The sequence below is a fragment of the Caretta caretta genome, chromosome 8 (assembly GCF_965140235.1).
Source record: "Caretta caretta isolate rCarCar2 chromosome 8, rCarCar1.hap1, whole genome shotgun sequence".
Taxonomy (NCBI): domain Eukaryota; kingdom Metazoa; phylum Chordata; order Testudines; family Cheloniidae; genus Caretta; species Caretta caretta.
In genome coordinates this window covers 326,881-348,499 of record NC_134213.1, presented here as the reverse complement: position 1 = coordinate 348,499, position 21,619 = coordinate 326,881, and the positions used below count along the sequence as shown (strand labels likewise).

The 21,619-nt window shown below is 46.2% G+C and overlaps 1 protein-coding gene and 1 long non-coding RNA gene across 11 annotated transcripts; one reads left to right on the top strand and one right to left on the bottom strand.

Annotated features, from left to right (window-relative positions):
• Positions 1-891: 891 nt before the first annotated feature.
• Positions 892-19,951, top strand: LOC125640836 (C-terminal-binding protein 2). 10 transcript variants are annotated; one of them, XR_012669529.1, is made up of 11 exons: positions 892-1,997; positions 2,759-2,886; positions 4,356-4,510; positions 4,627-4,771; positions 7,451-7,657; positions 8,340-8,554; positions 9,474-9,604; positions 9,755-9,882; positions 10,536-10,656; positions 11,857-12,450; positions 19,566-19,632. XR_012669529.1 is itself a non-coding variant. In XM_075131181.1 (10 exons), exons 1-10 carry the CDS (start codon positions 1,537-1,539, stop codon positions 19,783-19,785), a joined length of 1,911 nt encoding a protein of 636 aa, XP_074987282.1. In that variant the 5' UTR covers positions 892-1,536; the 3' UTR covers positions 19,786-19,951. The 10 variants fall into 10 exon arrangements, 7 of the variants coding, with proteins under 7 accessions (XP_074987282.1, XP_074987286.1, XP_074987284.1 ...); XR_012669530.1 differs by lacking the exon at positions 19,566-19,632 and adding an exon at positions 17,080-17,172; XR_012669528.1 differs by lacking the exon at positions 19,566-19,632 and adding an exon at positions 14,734-15,347.
• On the bottom strand, positions 15,850-21,544 carry LOC142072925 (uncharacterized). Its single transcript, XR_012669531.1, has 2 exons — positions 21,461-21,544; positions 15,850-16,115 (listed from the first exon to the last, which is right to left on the bottom strand). It is a non-coding gene; the product is annotated as an uncharacterized LOC142072925 (long non-coding RNA).
• Between the last annotated feature and the right edge of the window lie 75 nt (positions 21,545-21,619).

The window sequence follows — 21,619 nt, the reverse complement described above, 5'->3', positions numbered from 1 at the left end:
TTCAGAGATGATGCACTAGGTCAGTGAGGACTCCACAAAGGCTTGGAGATGCACAGGAGGAGGACACAAAAAGTGTCTAATTGTGTGGTTTGCACAGACTAAGGTAGGGGGGAGTGAAAAGAGACCAGAACAGAGGAGCTAGGGGAAGGTATGTGTTTGATACTATTTTAGTGTGTGCACTATATTTTCCTCTCTGATTACAATGTTATCATTCAGGTGGCAGCAAGGAAACGGATCTACTCATTGGGCAGGGGCTGGGCACTTGCTAACTCAATAGGGTCTCTTGTATGATTGGGCCTGGCTGGGGACTCACTCACTCTCCAGCCAGAACACCATGTGAGTCAGGAACTCCACTGGGCACTGCAAAAATCCACTGTAATCCTGTCTATGGTTCCACAGGGTGCTGTGATAAGTTTTGCAGAGGTGTCCCTTATCTGTTCAGTGCATCTAGATCTGGAGGTGAAGCTTGTTATTGCTGCTGCTGCCTATAGGGATGTTGGGAGGGTTTCACCCTTCCTGTGATGCGGTGATTCTGTGTGTTTCCCTTCATAGCCTTTGCCTGGTCACACAGACGTGGCTTCTACAAGATGAACCAGGTAGGGTGTAAGGAGTGGGGTAAGAAGGGAGAGACAGGGTTTTTTGGAGAGGGGGTTGTTTGTTGGGTTTTTTTTGTCAATTTTTTTTAAGGCAGGAAGGAACTATTACTATCATTCAGTCAGATCTCGTGAACAATACAGACCAAAGAACTTCACCCAATAAATGCATTAAGCCCAGAATTTCTGTTTGAGCTATAGCATCTTAGAAAGATATCCAGTCCTGATGTAAAGAGTGCAATGATGGAGAATCTGCTAGGCCTGCAGAAAAAACATGCCCAAATTCCCCAAAGTAAAAAGCTAGGACTTGACACTTCAAATGTTCGAAAAAAAAGTCAGAAGAAAAACACTGTTTTAGGCTGTTGAATATACAATGAAAGGTAAACAAGTGTCATGATCTGGTCAGGAGGGTTTGTATCCTTGTTAATGTTCAGCCTATACAGGTAACTGCAGATGAAATTGTGTCCTATGTAAATGGCTGGTCCTCTTCTCTGTACAGAAGTTGATCCCAACAGGTGAGGATGAAGAGAGGTGCTGGCGGCTCTGTGTAAATCTGTATCTGTGCTATCACTGCAGACTGGGAAGAGGGAAGATTGTCAGGGCCATGTCATTGCACACCTTGCAGACTGCTCCTGTTCCATAACAGTCCAGGAAGCAGAGCAATTAGGGGCTGGAGCTGGTACTGCAGGCAGGGAGCCTTTCCCGGTGCTATGCTAGGGAAATCTCACAACACTGGTACATTCATCCTCCCTGCTAGCACTGTTGGAAGGAGGGCTCTGTTCTAGCTTCCTAATCTTTCTTGTTTGGTTGACAGAAGCAGTTCTCAGGAGGCCTCTGTTTCTTAGACAGGTCTGAGGAAGGCAGGGCTCCATCGTGGTTCTTGGCTTGCAACCCGCAAGCCCCTTCAGCAGCTACGGCCAAGTGCTGAGTGAGGAAGAGGAAGATGAGGCAAGAAACCGAAGCTGGCACCTGGCCAGCCAGAGGACGTTTTTCCAGCAGGACTTCAGGGACCCGGGCCGGACTGAAGAAGCGAGGGGTCGCATGTACACTCCGGAACTGCGGAGCCCCCCCCCGGCGGGAGCGTCGCGCCCACGGAGGAGGCCGCTGCTCAGGGCGTCAGCGCCGCGGGGGCCGGGCGGGCAGCGGCCCTGGCCCAGATGAGTTTTTTTTAAAGGAAAAAGTTAAAAGTTGCTTCAGTGAAACGTGTGTCGCGGGGCGGCGGCGCCGAGTCCTGCCGCTGGGCGGGGGCCGCTGCCCCGTCCCGGCGGGGCGGGGGCGCCGAGGCCCGCGCGGTCCCAGCGGCCGCGGAGCGGGGCCGGCTCCTGCAGCCGCTCCACGCCGGCCGCGCGCCGGGGCCCAGCGCGGTGACAGCGCGGCAAGGGCTGAAGCTGGAGCCGGCCCCAGGTGCGCAGCTCCGAACCGGCGGCCGCGCGCTGCCCGCGGCTCTGTCCGCTTCCTTTGCTCGCCGCCGGCGGGGCGGGGGAGGGGCGCTCGCTGGCGGGACCGGCCTGAGCGGGAACCGGATGTTGTTTCGGCAGAGCGGAAACGGAAGCGAGCGGCGCTCTGCAACGCGTCTCTATGGCCGCGGGTCCGTTCCGCGCCGGGCCGGACGGGGCGCTGCCCAGGGACGGGAGCCTGGGGCCCCGCTCGCCGCGGACTCGGCCCGGCCCTTCCGCTTCCTGCTGGGAGTCGGGAGCTGGGCCCGGCGGTGAGTGTGGGCTGTGGGGAGGAGCGAGTCTCCGCCGGCTGTGACGCCGCGGGCCTCGCTGCCCCCGCCCGGCCAGGGAAACAGGCGGGGGAGGGGCGGCCTGGCGGAGCGCGCGGGGGCCTGGCGCCGCCGCACGTCCGTGGAGCGAAGCCCCTCCGCTTCCCTGAGCACAGACCCCTCTGGCGCGCGGAGTCCGGCCGCAGGAGGGGCTGGAGCGGGGGGAAGTGAGGAGTCGCGTCCCGTCGTGGGGATTCCCCCGCCCGTTGCTGGCGCCCGGGCACTGCGCGATTTGCTCGGGTGGGGGAGGGGCCCACGGTTTTTCCGGCTCCGCACCCAGCTGCCTTGAAGGGACTCCCGGGGGCGAGGGCGTTGGGCTCCAAGGGTTCCGCCACTGGTGTGTGTGGCGTGGGCCCGGAGTTCAGGAATAACCCTAATATCGTCGCCCATCTCTTTTCAGCATTGCTCAGGGAATCCGAGCCAAGTATCCTGTGCAGAGGCTCCCCTCAGGGCTGCTCAGGTCAGTCTTGGCTTGTCTCATGGACAGACATAAAGTGAAGCGTCAGAGGCTGGACCGGATTTGTGAAGGTAACCCTCTAGCCCTTAAAAAGAAAAGGCGTGCTTGTGGCACCTAAGAGACTAACACATTTATTTGAGCATAAGCTTTTGTGAGCTACAGCTCACTTCATCGGACACTGCCCTGTTTCTGGAAAAGGGTGTTTGGGTGAGATGAGTAAAACTGAAACTCAGTTCCTACAGGCAGGGACAACTGGAATGACTCCAGTGGAACTAGGTGCTCTGCTCTCACTTCTCTTCTGTGCAGGCCACAGCCTAGAGATCCAGAGGATTAGGATTAAGATACATTTGGGGCATCCTCTTTAAACCACATCACTTTTCATCTCCCAGAAAATGCCCTGTTTTTCTGTTCTCGTTGCAGTGAATGAAGATTTTTGAAAGTCTTTAGAAGATGTAGTAGAAATTTTCACAGTGAGATTCAGAGCTGAGAATGTGGAGGCTGTGACTATTATGAAAGAATATCTAAATCCTCTGTTGTATTAGGAGTGCAAGCTAGGGATGAGGCATAGCTTTCCTTGGAGAGACATCTTGGGCTAGTATTCTAGGGTGATAGATAGGGCTAGTATTCTAGGGTGATTATTGCCCGGCCTCCTTGCTGCAGGAAACTCTCCTTCAGCTTTGGCACAGCAATCCTCCCTAGAAGTCATTCAAACACTAGGATTGAACTCTGGGAGAGTTGGCTAACGTTGGATAATGAACTGAAATATCTTTAAAACAGTTGAAATAAAGTTGCCAGCTGCTTATCCATTTTCTTTTCCTGCAGGGAACAGTTCCTTAGAGCCCCCTGGTTGCACTCTTCTGGCTCTCAGTTGGTGCTTCCTGTCTTTGCTAATATGAGGCAGGAAGTTCCTATTAGGAGCCCTCTAAAAAGGGGTATCTTTCAAACCAGGGTCTAGGAGGGAAAGCAGAATGTGAGCAGCTAGGGACATAAGGAATTGTGAAGAACAGGTCCTGCTGTTAACCCGATGTTGGTTGACCTCACCTTTTATTTCCTTAATCCAGAATATGGTGGCCACCATATCGGTAGGAGGCCCTTTCTGTTTTTTTTAATAACATGAATTGAGGAAAATTTCTGGGAAAAGAATTCTGTAACAATATTGAGACCCTTGTTACACTTCTGTGTGTGCGTGTCTTTTCTTATTCAGCACTATTAATACAATGCTCTGAACCTCGTTTCTGGTGAGGCTGCTAATTCTGGGCCCTCGCTCAAAACTTTCTGCTGTGTCCTCTTCACATCAGAGGTCTGGATATTTCTATTCTGGCTTCATTTTCCTACATTTCTTCTGAGCTTGTTGACCCTTTCACATCCCCATTGACCATTTTCTTCCTTAATCTTTTCTATACTGTGGGAGGGTAGCTTCTTGTGCCCTGCTGGATCAGTGCTGATTCATGTATACCCCCTTGCTCATGTTATTTATGGGCTCCAGAATTCACTTGTTCCTCTCTCCTGCACAGCTGATCACTGTTGTCTTTGTCTGTAGGTATACGGCCTCCTATTGTGAATGGCCCAATGCCTGCCCGACCACTGGTTGCACTCCTAGATGGGAGGGATTGCACTGTGGAAATGCCAATCCTGAAGGATGTTGCTACAGTGGCTTTCTGTGATGCTCAGTCAACTCAGGAAATCCATGAGAAGGTAGGGAGAGTAAATGAGCCTTTGTGGGGGTGAAGCTGACTAGCTCTGTGCCACCATGGAGATGCAGGAGTAGGGAATGGTTCTCAAGCTGGTGTGCTTTCTGTTTGTGTTTGTAGGTGCTGAATGAAGCTGTGGGAGCTTTGATGTACCACACCATCACCTTGTCCCGCCAGGACCTGGAGAAGTTCAAAGCCCTTCGGGTCATTGTGCGTATTGGCAGTGGCTATGACAATGTGGACATCAAGTCAGCTGCAGAATTAGGTATGATGACCACAGTGTGGATGTATAGGAGGATATAACATATATTTCTTTTCTCGCTTTGTTCTTGAGAGACAATACCCATGCTGACCAACACCCACATAAAAGAATTTCAGAGAGAGTTGTTTAGGGTGGGGCTTCTTTAGATAGCAGATAGAATGTTTGAACTCAAAGGTTAAAGGGCAGCTGGCCTGAGAAGAGAGTTAAGGTGGGGTCATTCAGATTTAGGGATCATGAAGATCCCTGAGACCTGGACATAAGGAAGGCTAAACTTAAGCTTTGGATACTACACTTACAGGTGAAGAGGTCTTGCACCTGTTTAGATTTAATCAGGTCTTTACCACAAATACAAAGACCACACGGAAAGAACTGACTTCTTTATTGGACAAGTTCAGTTCAAATGTTTAATAATCACTCCATGCCTTTTCATGCAACTAGACTTTATATGCAACTAAATTCTGGCTGAGCACTGCATAAGGAATGGATGGAGTAAAAGTGTCAGATATTTGGGATTGAGTGAGTGTAACCATTGCTGTTCCAACTGCTTGTGGAGGGATCCAAATGAATTTTTTGGATCTCTATTCTATATTACAGGCTCAATCAACAGGTGTGTACAATGCTGAATCATCTGTGCTTTCACTTCCATCCTGGGTTTCTTTCCTGGTCCTTAGTTAGCTGTTGGGCTACTGTTGTGTCTTTTTAGGTCCTTTTACGTTTGTCAAGGCAAAATACTATGGGCTAAGGCTCCAGAAAAGCTTCCTTTCCCAACTAAGTTCCTAGATTCTAGGGTTAAGTTTTGCGGAAGAAATAATTTCATCCCATTGGGCATGATTTTCTTTTCCTGGCTACTTAAAGGATTTTGTTTGCTGAAAAATTCTCTGGAGATGCTGGCCCTTCCTTGGGATCCTAAGAGTCCTCTCAAGCCAGGGAGACCTAACAGAAGCCAGTATGTAGCAGTTTAGCCAACTATCATTCCAAAAAGGCCACTGCATCCAATCCCTCCTTGTGGTGGATTACTCAGAATATATCTCGGGTTCTCTACAGTGCTTTCACATTTCCCTGCTTTCTGGGAGCAATGAATCTTTCAGGACCTTAATTCCCTTAGCATTGAAACTGCTGAGCTTGAATTAATATGCAAATTAGATAACATTAACTTGAGTTTGAATAGAGACTGGGAGTGGCTGGGTCATTACACATATTGAATCTATTTCCCCATGTTAAGTATCTTCACACCTTCTTGTCAACTGTCTAAATGAGCCATCTTGATTATCACTACAAAAACTTTTTTCTCCTGCTGATAATAGCTTATCTTAATTAATTAGCCTCTTACTGTACCTTTTCATGTTCTCTGTATGTGTGTGTATGTATATATCTTCTTACTATATGTTCTACTCTATGCATCCGATGATGTGGGCTGTAGCCCATGAAAGCTTATGCTCAAATAAATTTGTTAGTCTCTAAGCCCTGGTCTACACTGGGGGGTGTGTGTGTGTGTATCCATCTAAGATACGCAACTTCAGCTATGAGAATAGCGTAGCTGAAGTCGACGTATCTTAGATCGACTTAGAATCACTTACTTTGCGTCCTCGCGGCACGGGATTGATGGCTGCCGCTCCCCCGTCGACCCCGCTTCCGCCTCTTGCCCTGGTGGAGTTCCGGAGTCGAGGGCAGAACGATTGGGGATCGATTTATCGCGTCTACACTAGACGAGATAAATTGATCCCTGATAGATCGATCACTACCCGCCAATCCGGTGGGTAGGGAATCATAGAATATCAGAGTTGGAAGGGACCTCAGGAGATCATCTAGTCCAACCCCCTGCTCAAAGCAGGCACAATCCCCAATTTTTTTTTTTTTTTTTTTTTGCCCCAGATCCCTAAACGGCCCCCTCAAGGATTGAACTCACAACCGTGGGTTTAGCAGGCCAATGCTCAAACCACTGAGCTATCCCCTCTCAGTGTAGACGTGGCCTAAGGTGCCACAAGGACTCCTCTTCGTTTTGCGGATACAGACTAACATGGCTGCTACTCTGAAACCAGAACTTAATTGATCTTTTTTGCCTATGGTATTTTGAGCGGGTCTGTGTTGCTTTATAGAACAGTTGATAGTGGTAACTTAAGTAACAGTTGTTTCAAATGGAATCTCAAATGGATTTTGAGAAGGATTCCTGTGGGTTCCCACTGTGTGTTTAATGACTTAGTTACCTTGTGTTTGCAGCTGCTGGGGAAGCCTATGCTTTCAGCCTGGCCTTGAGCATCTGGTGCATGAGGTCTGGAAGAGTTCAGCCATCTCTGCTTCTACAGTCTGCTAGTTAATTCCTCAGGAACACCTCTGGGTTGCATCCTTGGCCATGGACAGTCTAGACGCTGCTTCCTGTGCTATTTGTACAGCTCAGCTCTCTGATTTTGCCATGTTTTTGTGGTGGTGGTACAGTCTAATGGTCTTTTAGAAGCAAGGCAACTTAGGAAGCTTTCCTGGAGGTTAAAAGACTGCAGGGAACTTCTCCATCTCAATACAAGGCTGGATCCTGAAACTTGGATGCTCGGGTTGGTGCCGTGTGCTACCTAAGTCCCATGCTCCAGGACTATTGCTGTCTTCTAGCCATTGTGTTGTATGAGGAGAGTTTGCAGCAGAGGTGCTATAGGCAGTGCTGGGAATCTCATTTGTACTTCCTCTTTCTAGGCATTGCAGTATGCAACATCCCCTCCTCCTCTGTGGAAGAGACTGCTGATTCTACCCTCTGTCACATCTTGAACCTGTATCGCCGGGTTACTTGGCTTCATCAGGCTATGCGGGAAGGAAACCGAGCCTCAAGCATGGAGCAAATTCGAGAGGTGGCTGGAGGTGCTGTGCGTATCCGTGGTGAGACCTTGGGCATCATTGGCCTTGGTAAGAAATGGTGACTGTTAGGCTGAAAAGGGAGCTCGGAAAGCTTCTGGGAATGTTGGTGTCGCACTTAGCCTCAGGAATAGATACTCCCTCAGTGGCTGCTAACCAGTGAAATACTCTAGCTAACTTCTATAAATATCAGACATCTAATATATACCACCACTGCCCTAGAGTGCAATGCTGCTGCCCCCAGAAGCTGGGCAATAGTCATGGTAGTAAGACCTCTTCTTTTCTCATGTTCCAATGAATAGAAAAACTGTAAGCTTCAGATGGTCCCTTCCAGTGGTAGTTCTGTCACTGTGTATGCTAGCCATAGTGTTGGGAGCTTTCTGAGTGTTTCTAATTCCAGATGGTTCCTGAAGCACTTGCAGTCAGGTCACCTGTTCCCCAGTCTGTCTGTTGGGCCTGTGGAACAAGATCCAGACCTGGCGTTGGGAGCTCTTTATGTTTCTCTAATGGGCTGAGTGCTGTTGGGTGCTGTACCATGGGTGAGGGCTAATTCTCATCATGGGAGCAACATAGAACCGTATAAATGACCACTATCTGCCCTGTCATTTCCTTGAAGGGCTACAGAGCCCTTGAGTCCTAGGAATGACTCTTATCCATATTCCAGTCCCCTAGCAGCTTTGTGTTATGCTTGTGTTGCGTTTTGCTTGACATGAGTATGTTTTCTCTTTTGAAGGCCGAGTTGGGCAGGCAGTGGCCCTGAGAGCCAAGCCCTTTGGCTTCAACGTGATTTTCTATGATCCGTATCTACCAGATGGCGTGGAGCGATCCCTGGGGTTACAGCGAATAGGAACTCTGCAGGACCTGCTAATGCACAGTGATTGCATCACATTGCACTGCAGTCTGAATGAACATAATCATCACCTCATCAATGACTTCACTATTAAACAGGTGCAGCCAGAAGCTTGGTTTCCCCACAAAGCACTTGGGAAATGAATGAACACAAACTGCTGCTTCCACAGAGGCTGATAGCATGTGAATCCTGCTACCTCTGCTCTGTGGCTCCTGCTGTCTTCGGAGGCTGGGAGTGGGTGCATTGGGGTGCCTGGGCTTTGTGCTGTGCAAAATTTGTTCTTAGGAGAAGAATATGATTGACTGTCTTTGAATAATTTCATTTATAAAGAATGTTTTAGGTTTAGTTTCAAATTACATTTAAAATGAGTAACTGATAATGTTTGGTAGAGCCAGCAGTGATTTGGTCCGAGGCTGTGTAAACGCCTTTACACAGCTCTGATAATGCCCCCCTGATCCCAACCCATAGCACCCCGAGCTAAGATGGTCTCAGGCTCTCCTCCTGCCACTCTGCTGATGCCTTTCAATGCTTTCCTGGGATTGAGCACCCCCTGAATAAATCAGTCCAGTTTTCTGCAATTGTGAATCTTGTTTGCACTGATCAGTTGCTCAACTACTTCACTAAAAGAAGTACGGGTTTTTAGGGTGGGAAACCTATCAGCTCCTTTTCCCGCTTCCTGTGTTAGAAGTTAGTTTTGTAGACCCAACTGGCAAGTGTTCTTCTCCCGAGTTGGCTCTGAGAGAGCCTGACTTTTCCTAAGCTTTGCAGGTTATGTAAGAACATAAGAATGGCCCTACTGGGTCAGACCAAAGGTGGCCAGTGCCAGATGCCCCAGAGGGAATGAACAGAACAGGTAATCATCCAGTGATCCATCCACTGTCGCTCACTCCCAGCTTCTGGCAAACAGAGGCTAGGGACACCAAGGTGGAGAGTTAGGTTCCTGCTCTTTTTGAGAGGTCTCCTCCAGTCTCCACAGGAAGGCAGGAATTCTCAAACACTTTTTTTTCCCCTCTCCAGATGCGCCATGGCTGCTTTCTGGTGAACACAGCCCGTGGGGGGCTAGTAGATGAGAAGGCCTTGGCACAAGCATTGAAGGAGGGGAGAATCAGAGGAACAGCACTTGATGTGCACGAGTCAGAACCCTTCAGGTAACACCAGAGCCACATACCCGCTGCCATCCTATGGCTCTTCTGCACTGGATAATTCTCTGGTTTCAGTTGGGTCATGGTTACACCTGGGAGGACAGACAGGGGATTTCACTTTCCAGCAGAAACCACATGTTTGTTTTTCCATCACAGCTTTGCTCAGGGGCCCCTAAAAGATGCTCCCAATGTGATCTGCACCCCTCACACAGCCTGGTACAGTGAGCAGGCTTCCATTGAGTCCAGGGAAGATGCAGCTAAAGAGATCCGCAGAGCTATCACAGGTAACTGGGGAGGCCAGGTCTGCCCTGGTGCTCTGCAGCTGCTGCGGGGATGGGAGTTATTCATTGGTTTCCTGAGTCAGGACTATGGAACAGTAACTGCTGACTGTTTTGTTAAAGCTAGGTCTGCTGGGATGGTGCTCACTGACTCATTTCTGGAGCTGGAATACAAGTCACTGGTTGTCTTTGACTTATGAGGGTCTCATAGCTAATGCTAGAGAGAGATTCTTTACTCTTTCTGCCCCAAGTTGTATGTGATCAGTACTGATGTCATATTCCCCTTCCCTCTGGGGGTCTGGCATCTCATTCCTCCCCCACAGAATGGTTTCACTGATGGCTGCATTGTGCACCCATTTTCTCTTGGGAGTGTTTGTGTCCAGTGTCTCCTGTGAAAGGTGGGGACTGGCAACTGCAACACAAGGAGCTGCCCCTTCCCTGAGATCCCAGGGATGGGGAGGGGACCATCAATTCATTGAATATTCCTCTGAGTGTGTGTGTAGGATCTTGATTTAGATCTCTCCCCACCTCTGTCCTATGGTACTGAGGTGGGAGGGGCTGTTGGGTCCCTTCCTCGCTGCTTTCATGTGAAAATATTTGGGCATCTTCACTTCCTATTTGTCTCCTGCTATCCTCTGCCCTTCTTGGTGTCACCACAGGTCACATACCTGATACTTTGAGGAACTGTGTTAATAAGGAGTATTTGCTGTTAGCTGCTCAGTGGCCAAGTATTGATCCTGCAGCTGTCCACCCAGAACTCAATGGAGCTGCGGCTTACAGGTGAGAGAAGCAGGCCCTCTGAGCTCCTGCTTAATGTGCAGGTCACTTATGCACGTGCTTATCTTTTACATAAAGACCCCAGCATCCTGGGTAGAGCCCTTTCTTTGGGCCCCTGAGAATTGCTCTTGCCTGGCAGCATATTTCTTCTTACAAGCTGAATGGGTGGTAGGTTTTCTTCAGAAATCTGTCAGCCTTGCTTCTTTAGCTGGCCCATAAGCACTAAGCTTCCCTGTCTGAAATTAGAGTGATAGTCTGTACCAGCTCTGGGAATTCAGGATTCTGCGGATCATTTAATGCACCTTCTGGGCACCAGTTCTCTTGCAAGGATTTTGAAAGGCTAAGTGCTAGAGAAATCCCTTGGTATGTGGTACCCTGGTGGGTCCATGAAAAGGGATCTGCCTCCTGGGAATGATGAAGTTCTGCACCCCAGCATGGAATTATTGTCTGCATACTGCACTCTTTCCTTCACCCCACGATTGGACTGTAAATGAGAGGCATCATGGTCCAGTGGATTGGGCAAGAGACTATGAACAGGTGTCTGGGTTTCTATTTTTCAGGTTGCTTCCCTTCTGTATTTGTTTCCCCATCAGTAACATGGACACTATGAGGATTGTTAATGTGTACTCAGTTCCAAGGGGGGAATCACTACCTCTTCTCTCCCCCACCACCCCCCTGAGAAATAGTCAGGGATAATGGGAAGGAAAAGTTTGCTTAGAAGTTGCTAATCTCTTCCTATCACAGACCAGGGAGGTGTATCCAGCAGCATGTTCCCCTTGAGAACTGCAACCTCTTGTATATATTGAGACTTTCTAGCCATTCAGGGTGTGTGAATGGGGTGTCAGGCATTCTGTTCTCTCTAGTAGAGACAAGATCTGTCTCAAAATTTTCTGTGTGTTTAGTGTGACCCTGTGGCCATTTCTGCCCTTAATCCCCGAGCTGGTCGCTGTCTGGGAGTAGGTGCCATTTGGATCAACACATAACTGGGCCCATTTAGTCCTGACAGCATTTACTGTAGTCTTAGCTCAGAGCAGTTTTGTTTGGAGACTTTTGCTCAGTGCAGCATCGTGACTTGCATATCCTCTGAGCTGCGATAGCCAATTCAGAACATGTGGGTGAGGGCACAGCTTTGTTGTCCTTTCCCTTTGCAGTGCACTTCCTTAGACAGGCATGTAATCTCCACATGTTTTCTGTTGGTTTCAGGTTTCCTCCAGGAGTAGTGGGAGTAGCAGCCCCTGGGCTGCCGGAGCCAGCGGTTGTGGAGGGGATTATAGCTCACGGGATGCCCTCTGTGTCTCACTCTGCACCACGTACCCCTTCCCCAGGAGAGACGAGCAAACAGGACCCAGACAGAGAAATCCCCACTGACCAATAGCATCTTCTCTCTCCCTTCTCCTCTGGCAGCAGAAAAAGTAGGGGGAGAGCTCCCTGCTAGGACCTTTTCTAACACCCCACTGAGACTGTTTCCTGTTCACACAGGACAGGAGAATGCATTTCATTACTGGCAAACATTAGCTCTTGCCTTTCAACAGATATTTTATAACCAATTTAGTTTTAATCTCTTGGTGAATCTTTTTCCTTGTCTGCGGCAGGAGCAGTGACCTTGCCTCCCCTTTGAAAATTAGTTTAACATGTAGTGTCCCATGACCCTGCCTCTGTTATGTTTCACAGGAAGGCACTCTCATGGGCTTGAATGCAGCAGAACAGGAGCTGGCTGAACAGGGAGGGCTCCCAGTGCCTCCAATACCAAACTTGATGCAGATTTTCAAGAGTGACTTGCAGTCTCTGGAAGCACAGGTGATGGGGGAGTGTTCAAGCAGGACTAGTAAAATGAAGAGAAGTTAGGCATATAATCAGGTGTACTGCATTGCAGGAAAAAGAAAGCCAATGCCCAGTGCTATGCACTGCCTTGCTTATCCTGACCCAGGTGCCTCTGAGCACAGGCATAGCCAGGGTTGCTGCAAATTGACAGTGTGAAGTTTTGCTCTAGTAATGTTAGTGCTGGGCCTGAGCACAAAAGCAAGAATGAATCTGAGACTACGAACAAACTGACTCATGAAATATTTTGGGAGGATTAAAGTAAATCACTCAGATGTAATGTCTCCTGAGATGGTCATGAAGATTTAGGAGACTCTCTGGAATCTGTGCCCAGCTGAGAAATGGAAGGAGGGAATGCAGAAGTGTAGGAAATTTGCACTGGGAGGCAGCAGAAATTAAAGCATTGTGAAGCTGTTACTGCTGATCCTGTACATGCCTGTACCTCACATGCTGCTAATGCAGTCTATCCACAAGAGAAATGTTATACTAGAATTCTAGAAAGAGAAGAGATGTAGGTCCCAGTTAGCCCATCCCCCAAGGCCAGAGAGGATTGTTCTCTTCAGGGCTTAGTCCAATGTTAAATGCCCCTTGGTGCATCTGCCGTTGTCTGGGGGGAGATGATTCTTCAGCTTACTAGACTCCATGACAGGAAGATTTTCCTGATATTCATCCTACTTTTTTTTCATTTAATCACATTACTCCTATTTATATCCTCCTGGGCCCACATAAAGTAATTCTGCTCCCTTCTTGGGTTTTACACGCTTCAGTATTTCTAGATGGTCTAACAGCTGACAACTCTTTTGGACTGCAACAATTCGTGTTTTATTCCTGTTGCTCAGGTACTTCAAAGTAGGTGCCCTCCAGGAGTCTTGCTGGGTATGTGGAAGCTGAACAGCCTGTGCATATAACTGATAAAGGAAGGGGCAGATCTTTTTGTTGTCTGCTGAGAAACAGACTGTCCCTTGTTTCTGAAGAAGGGAGTCTGGAAATTGGGTGGGGAGCAGAGGGAACCACCAAATTAGATAATTGTTTAGAGTTTAGGGAACTGAATGAAGCTGTAAAACTTCTCAAGTAAGTTCTCAGGCTTTCGTATTCTTTTCTAGTTTTAAATCAGTCTCCAATCCTGTTGGCAAATACTGGTTTATTTTGTAGACTAGTGCTGACATCTTGGAGTGACTTTTTTATTTGGGGTAAAGGGGCCAGGGAGGAAGGAGTATTTGCAATAAGTGGAACTCTTCAACTTTCCCTTTCGGACTTTCACTTGACTGGATGACTATCTAGTACTAGTGGATGTGATTCAGTTCTTCGGAGTTATATGGTTTTTAATTTTGAAGATGAATTTGGCTGTTTGCTAAGGTTGATGCAGGCACTCGGGTTCTGTGTTCTGGATGAGGCTGATTCAGTTTTAAAATTCACATACCTTCGTGGCTTCTCAGGATTTTAGAAGGTCGAACTGGGGCACGGTAGGTGGGATTAGTGGCAGGCATGTGTCATGAGGATGAGAAGCCTTTGAGCAAACCTGCAGCTCAGGTTTTTTAATTGGAGGTGAAAGTAGCATTTTCTCTTTCCCTTCAACAATTTGCTAATCTACTCTTAAATCTAAAAACTCAACAAGGCTATAATTTAGAAAGCTGCTTTCCTAATAGACATGCAGGACAAGTGGGAAGAAAGGTTCCTTTAAGGATTCAGAGAGCTGATCATAAATGTAATTACTATATTAGACTGGTTTTTCTATCCATAACTATTATTTTCTCAACTTGCTGCTGAAACTACTGCCTTGTGTGTAAAGATCCAGGAAGGCAGATAATTTTTGGTTAAGGTGGTCTCAGGTGTGGGATTTCCAAACACAGGATCCGTTCATCTTGTCTCTTCTAGAGTGAAGTGCAAGACACTTAAGAGCCAGCATTTTTTTTTTATTCACAAGTATCTCTGAAGACCTATCCAGTAAAACCTCCCTGAGGGAGGAGTGGAGAAGATGATTTCACTTGAAATAATACTAAGCATCTTAATTCTTGTATTTGGTGCCTAGATACCATGGTGATTGGTGTACTAGGAATACATATCTAGAAATGTGAGGCCTGCTAGCTGCAGTTCTGGATGCTGATAAACTTGACTTAAGCATTAGCCCTGAGGGTACTGGTTCCATTATAGCCAGTGCCACATAGACCTGCATTTGGAAATGAAAACGAGTGCCAGTTTGGTCAGACCTGCCATAATGAAGATACAAATGTAAGTTTTTTTTTTGGTTTTGTTTTTTTTTAGCTAAAATCAAGCTGAATCCTCCCCTAATGCCAAGGAAGAGCTCTCCAGTTGCTGGTGAACTATTCCAGTTATACCCCAGATTATGTGCTTAGTATTGTTTAGCCTGGGACTGGTCATTATCAAGAAAGGGGCTCAGTCATGTTCCCCTCACCAGGATGTCAAGTTCTCCATGTTATACTGATCCACGGCCCCCTGTCCCAGGTTTTATGCAGCCTGGCGGGATGGAAGGAAAATGTTTGTTTTCTTAAATTGCCTTCCTTCAAAATGAGTATGGAGCTTAATCCCAAAGAACAAAAACCTTCTATTCCAGGGTGAGGCAGGAGTGCCCTGGTCACACTGATCTGCTTATAGGAGGTGCTCGCTCTGTCCTAAGGTACATTTTGCTTGTTGGGTTCACTGCTGCTGACCAGCTTTTTTATAGAGGATTCAAAGTTTCAGAAATATATTTTTGTAGAGAATGACTAAACTGTGAAACATTTTAAAATAAAGCATGTAAACAAACCTTTATATCAATGTTCCCTGTACAGATGTCTTTCTCACTTCAGTTCTCTCCTGGCTCTTGTTAGAAATGTTGTTTATTTCTTGGATATATTTTAATAAAGTTCTCTAACTTGCGTGGCTGCTGTTTGGTGGCGGGGTTGGCACCAGACCCAGCGTATACTAAGGCTGGGAAATCAATATGAATCAATGGCTGCATCAGTCCCACTTTTTAAGCACCTTATTTCCCAAGCAAATTTCCCAAACTCTGTCATTCCCTAGATTGTTACTGTGGCAAGTGGTTTGTTTCCTTGATATTTTGTGGAAGACAGAATTTAAAGTAAGGAGGATGAGGGCGTGAAATCGGAAGGAGGGACCTGCTAATGGCCTCTTTTTCTATACTGGTACCAGACTCTCCATGATTAAAGGATGTGAGGGGTCTGTGAAGATGTGGCAATGGGAGGAAGGGTTTTTTAACTCCAGAGGTGGGTTAAAGGTGGACCATGTGAATTGGGCACTCTTATTTACCGTTCCTTATAATACAAGAACAAGATTATACTTGAAGAAAGTGAAGTTACTTCCACAAGGCAAAATCAACCCGTGGAACTCACGGTCCCAAGATATAATTGAAGTCCAGAGTTTTGCAGGATTCAAAAAATGATTAGACATTTATGTGGTTAAGAGAATCCACTGTTACATTAGATTTTTTTTCAGTAAGGTCTATAAACCCTTGTGTTTCAGGGCATAAAAACACCACTAATGGAGGTGGGTGGTGGCTTATACCATAATTGTTTGTTGTAGGGTGTCTTGCAGCTTTGAAGGGTCTGGGTACTGGCATCTGTCAGAGATGGCCTACTGGATTAGCTGGACCACTGATCTGATTCAGCATGGCAATTTTTGTTTTTCTGTTTGAAAAGGAAACAAATATTAGCACCCTCTGAAAGACGGTGGGTTGCTGAGTTTTTACTTCATTATTGGCATTACTAGTAATCTCAGTAGAGAAACCAAGAAATGGGCCTAAAGATTTACTTTCCCTCTCTGAGATATGGTACCTCAAAACTTACCTTGGGGACACTAGAAAAGCTTGCATTGCCAATATTCTCTGAATTCAAGGGATTAAACATAAGACTTTGCTCCAGGGCTGTCAAGATGGCATCTTTCATTAATGCTAAGGCATTTAAGTGCACTATCTGTCTGAATCCCATTAAGAATGGGACCCTTAGTAAAATGGTAGCAGAGTACAGAAAATCAAACCTGTGTAAAAGTGTAGCTGCTGCATTTTGAAGAGGATGTGGAGCAGCATGAGGGCAAAAGGTGCATACCAGTAATGATTTTTTATGTCTGTGCAAGTATAAGAATTCTCTTGCTGTAATGGAAATTGATACTTCAGTCTAGCTATGATAAAATGTTGAGCTAAAGAAGTGCCATGCCTGTTAAGGCAAAAAAATGGGATCCAGCATGACATCATGCATCTTAGTCAAAGCCACAGATAAAACCTGAGCCTAGAGAAGCACTGGGTTCAGCTTTTATCTGTGGCTTTGACCAAAGCTCTTGCACAAGGGATCTTGTACCCCTTAAAAACGCCAACATCTCTGTTGGTGTCAGGCTATTTGCATAAATTATGAAATATGCTGGAATAAACCATTTATATAGTTGAGAGGAGAGCTAGTTACATGCCATGTCAAGATCTCATTAGCAGTGAAAGCCCTCTGCAAGAAAGTGAAAGCTGCAGGATATTCCTGAAGAAAATGGCTCCAATAGAAATTAGTAGTGTTAAGGGCAAAGATTCATCTATCTGGGGCCTTTGGCATAATCAAGTAAGCAGACAACACTAGACTGACCTACGTTCTCTGTTTTGTTGTCTTGCAGAGTTTAATGCTTCAGAGAAACTTAGAGATGACCTACAAAAGATCTGTGGAAATTAAAACTGAATAAAATCCCCCATGATGGAAAAATATTTAATTGCTGAACTATTTGTAAAATGGTATAGAGAATACATCTACCTTATTTTTTTTAAAAAAAATGCTTTATTATGGTCAGCTCAGATGGGTTAGTTTAACTTCAAACTTCCCATGGACCAGGTCTTCAAAGAAGATAAGCATTTGAACAGACATGAAATACAGATCTCTGATAAATTGCCTGAACAAAATATTAATGTAGGCATCTATGGCCACACTTTGTCACGGATTCTGGAAGGGCTCTTTTAAAAGAGTTCCTAACTTTTCTTCCACTAAATATCTGATAAACTATGGGGCCTGATTTTGTATCCATGGAAACTCCAAATGGCCACACCATCTTTGAGAGTCCCTAGCCAGTTGTAATGGCTGAAGTATCCAAATGAAAATAATACCCAGTTTCTTAATTTTGTTAAGACCCACAGTGCTATTCCCAAGGACTGTGTATATGAACTGTTTGATCCTGTTGTTTGGAGGCTTTTCTTTCTTATTTAATGTTGTAGTAGGAAAAAAAACTATAATTCTTTCCACCTGAAGTCTTCTAGCTTCAAGTTTCAATGACTGGATTTAATTATGCCTTTTTTCATTAAAGGGCCCTGTAGTATTGAATATCTTCTCCTTGGTTAGATACTTAAACTGTGACCAAGTTGCCTCTTATCCTTCTATTTGAGATAGATTGAACTCCTTAAGTCTCTCATTGTAAAGCATGTTTTCCAGACCTCAAATAATCTTTGTCACGTTTTTTGTGTGCTTCCCAGTTTTACATAAAGGACCCTAGTTTTCTATGCCTGCCTTTTCCATCAGCTCCTTTTTTGTTTGTTTGTTTTCCAGTTTTACTTTCTCTCTGATAAATTATGCCCACTTGCTTTTCAACCTGCCTTACTGAGGATAGAAGATCTGAAGACACTCAAGGGTCAGCTAGTTGTGAACCCATTTGGTGAGCTTGCTCCCAAAAGCTTCACCTTGGGTTCCACCAGCTTTGCTTTGCACACAGCTGTCTTGGTGTTGAGAACAGAGGGGTGTTTACCAATATAGCTAATCCTTGGACCATTTAGGCCCTTAAAGATGATCTGCAAAGCAGAAATATATAAAGGGTTTTGTGATTTCTTGCTGCTTTATGATATATAAATATGTCCTGAAAAGTGTTTTCAAATGGGAAAAAAAAATTCTTCCCCCTTTCCCTTGTTTTGTTGGAGAATTCCTTGAATGACTCAATCATTCATTAGGAGCTTTCTCAGCCGTAGCGGTTGGCATGGTCAGTGTTGAATTTTTTACAAACAGTTCTTTCCCCCAAATTTTTAAGTTAAATATGTTACAACAAAAGTGTTTGAAACAGGTGGAATAATTGTTCTTGCAATTAATGATATATAATGTCCTTGGTAGCTCTAATATAATAAACCTATCAGTTCTGTAGTTGTCTGGAGTTTTCCAGGGTAAACAAAACATCTAGAAGAAAAACTATTTTTTTCTGTTTAAAAAAAATGCGCAAGAATCCTTTCGACCTCTTTGTACATCACAAAGAAGCAATAAAATGGCACATGCCTAGTATTTTCCCTTTGCCCAGAGACCTTGAAATGCTTATGGAATCAAATAGGCAGCCAGTGGAGTGAGCAGAGAATGGTATGATGCGCTCTCTTGTAGATGGGTTTTCCCCTAAATAATGGCTGAAGCATGTTGTACAAGGTGGAGTTTCTGTATAGTCTTCACAATCCCACTGAGGTATGCTAAATTGCAACAAACTAACTTGGAGAAGACAAAAGTGTAGATCACAATGATTCAGCTAAGAGGGAGGAGTGCAATTGTCTAGGCTTAAAACAAACAAAAGGATGTATTTCTTCACATAATATAGTCAAACTGTGGAATTTCTTGTCGGGGTGCTGTGAAGGCCAAAAGTAAAACTGAGGTCAAAAAAGACTTAGATAAATTCATGAAGGATAAGTCTATCAATGGCTATTAGCCAAGATGGTCAGGGATATAATCACATGTTCTGGGTGTCCCTAAATACCAGATGGTGGGACTGGAAGACATGATGGCTCTCTTGAAATTGCCCTGGACTGTTCCTTCCCTCCAAAGTATCTGGCACTGACCACTGTCAGAGACAGGCTACTGGACTAGATGGACCATTGATCTGACCCACTATGGTTGTTCTCGCGGTTGACCTTACCCCAGCATAGATGTGACTAGTTTGAAAGAGCCATAGCTATGCTGCTGTAGTGTAGACATACCCTAAGTGTGTAAGTGGGAGCAATATGACCCTGAGACAGTGTACTGCCCTCAACAGAAGATGAGATTACTGTCCTGTCCAGCTCCACTTAAGTGTTTTCCTCTTGCTATCATCAGCTCCTTGTTCTGATGTGGGGTGAAGTGGCTGATATTCATCACTTTGTTTATCTCTTCTAGGCACTACATTATCCAATGTGATGACGCTAACGACATCTGCAGGAAAAAGAGATGCGTGCCATCTGCCTATTGGCATAGGAGTCCAAGGCATCTCGCATTCTCCTGTAGAAGTCTCCCATGTATGTTGAAAACTAGAGGAGATGGGATTGTGCCTTGCAGTATTCTACAAGAGGGCTGTAGGGAAACAAAAGCTTATCATGAGATGACATCAATGCCTTAATACCAAAGTAAATGCCTTTATGAATACATAGATAAATTACTGTATGTGAGATCCCAGTTTAGTGCTACACTGTCAACACCTTGTAGTCAATAGTGTCTTCCAACTCCAAGTGTTCAGAAATCATGATTCAGACTCCAATAAATCATGTGATTGTTTTAATATTGTTTTTAATTTGCCTTCTGATTTCTGAGATTTTTAGGGAAAAGCTGCCCACTCCCAATTTCTGTGTGATCGTTTCAGGTTTAAAATCCAACATTAATGTATACTCAAAAATGTGACCTCCAGATGACTTCTGGGGAAAGGGGATTCACCCTCTTCTAATCCCAAACTATCTCTATACATATACACCCTTATTGCACTATGCGGACTCTCTCCTTGCTTTACAAGGTCTCCTGCCCCACTCATATTTTCTCTCCAATGTTTCATCACATTCTCCTCTCCCACTACCTGCTCTAACATTCCCCTGTGCCCCTCCATCTCACATACTATCAGCTCTTTAACATCCCCTATCCCCACATTCCCCTATGCTCCCTTGATATCCTTCCTGCCTTGTACGTTCCCTTGCATACACCCCACATTCCCATTTTCACAATTTCTTGACCATGGAACTCTCAGGGAAGTTGGCAGCCAGTCTCCAGTTTCACTGGAAGCAATAGGTAGTGATGGCTTCACTTTCCCATATAACATTAAAAGATTAGAGAAAAATGGTGGCCATCTTTACTGAGGTCAGCCTGTAATTTCAATCCTGTTGAAGTGATGGGAAAAATGGGCATTTTGATTAAGGCCAAAAATTGTGAGTATGAGTGGTAGAAATTGGAGATCATAACAAACCCATCTAAAACTGCAAGACTTGTGATTAAAATTGCAACAGTTGGCAACTCCTGGTGTTTCTTTATGCTAGTTTTGTCAGCAGCAAACATTTGCCATCTGTTCATGTCCCCAGAGACATCACCCATCAATGCCACCACAGTTTTCTCGGTGCCATAGCCTAGGCCTTGTGTACACTAGAAAGTGTTTGGCAGTAAAACTATACCATACAGCAAATGCTCCTAGTGGCGATTCACCTTAGACTAGCAAGACTTATTTTGCTTACCGTAGTTCCTAGAACAAAGTATGCGATGCCACCAGAGCAACTCTTTTGATGGTATAACTATGTCTACACTTGGACTTTTGCCAGCACACTTAAGGTGTGTAAGGATGTGTGACTTTTTTCACCCCCCGACACAGCCGTGCCAGCCAAGCGCAGACCAGGCCCCAGGTTGCCAGTCAGAATTCTGGCATGACGGCTGCACTTCCCGGCCCTCACTGCTTCGCCTGACAGAAAACTCCAAACAGCAGCAGCCACCCGAAGCCGTGTCCCTAGCCTCAGCAGGAGCTTCCATAAGAGCGGCCAGACGGGGTCAGACCAAAGCTCCATCCAGCCCTGTGTCCCGTCTGCCGACAGTGGCCAGTGCCAGGTGCCCCAGAGGGAACGAACAGAACAGGGAACCACCCAGGGATCCAGCCCCTATCGCCCATTCCCAGCTTCTGGCAAACAGAGGCTAGAGACCCCATCCCTGCCCGGCCTGGCTACTAGCCGTGAATGGACCCACCCTCCCTGAACTTATCTAGTTCTGTTCCCGTCCCCTGCGCTGCCCAGGCCCGTCCTGTGGGTCGCGGGGCAAGCTGGGCTCACCGGCAGGCTGCGCGGACCGAGCGGCCAACGGCTCAGTGTGCCAGTCAGGAGGAGACGGTGCCGCCATGCACGCCGGGATTGGGAGGGAAGTGAGGCTGGTGAGGTGCATGCCGGGAGCGGATCTGGCTGATGCGGTGCATGCTGGGATCAGAGGAGGAA

Excerpts from the sequence above, each read along its gene's own strand:
- LOC125640836 (XM_075131181.1), top strand. The coding sequence starts at position 1,537 with ATGAGGCAAGAAACCGAAGCTGGCACCTGGCCAGCCAGAGGACGTTTT. Across the intron at positions 2,887-4,355 it reads GCTGGACCGGATTTGTGAAG|GTATACGGCCTCCTATTGTG; the intron begins GTAACCCTCTAG and ends CTTTGTCTGTAG. Across the intron at positions 8,555-9,473 it reads ATGACTTCACTATTAAACAG|ATGCGCCATGGCTGCTTTCT; the intron begins GTGCAGCCAGAA and ends TCCCCTCTCCAG.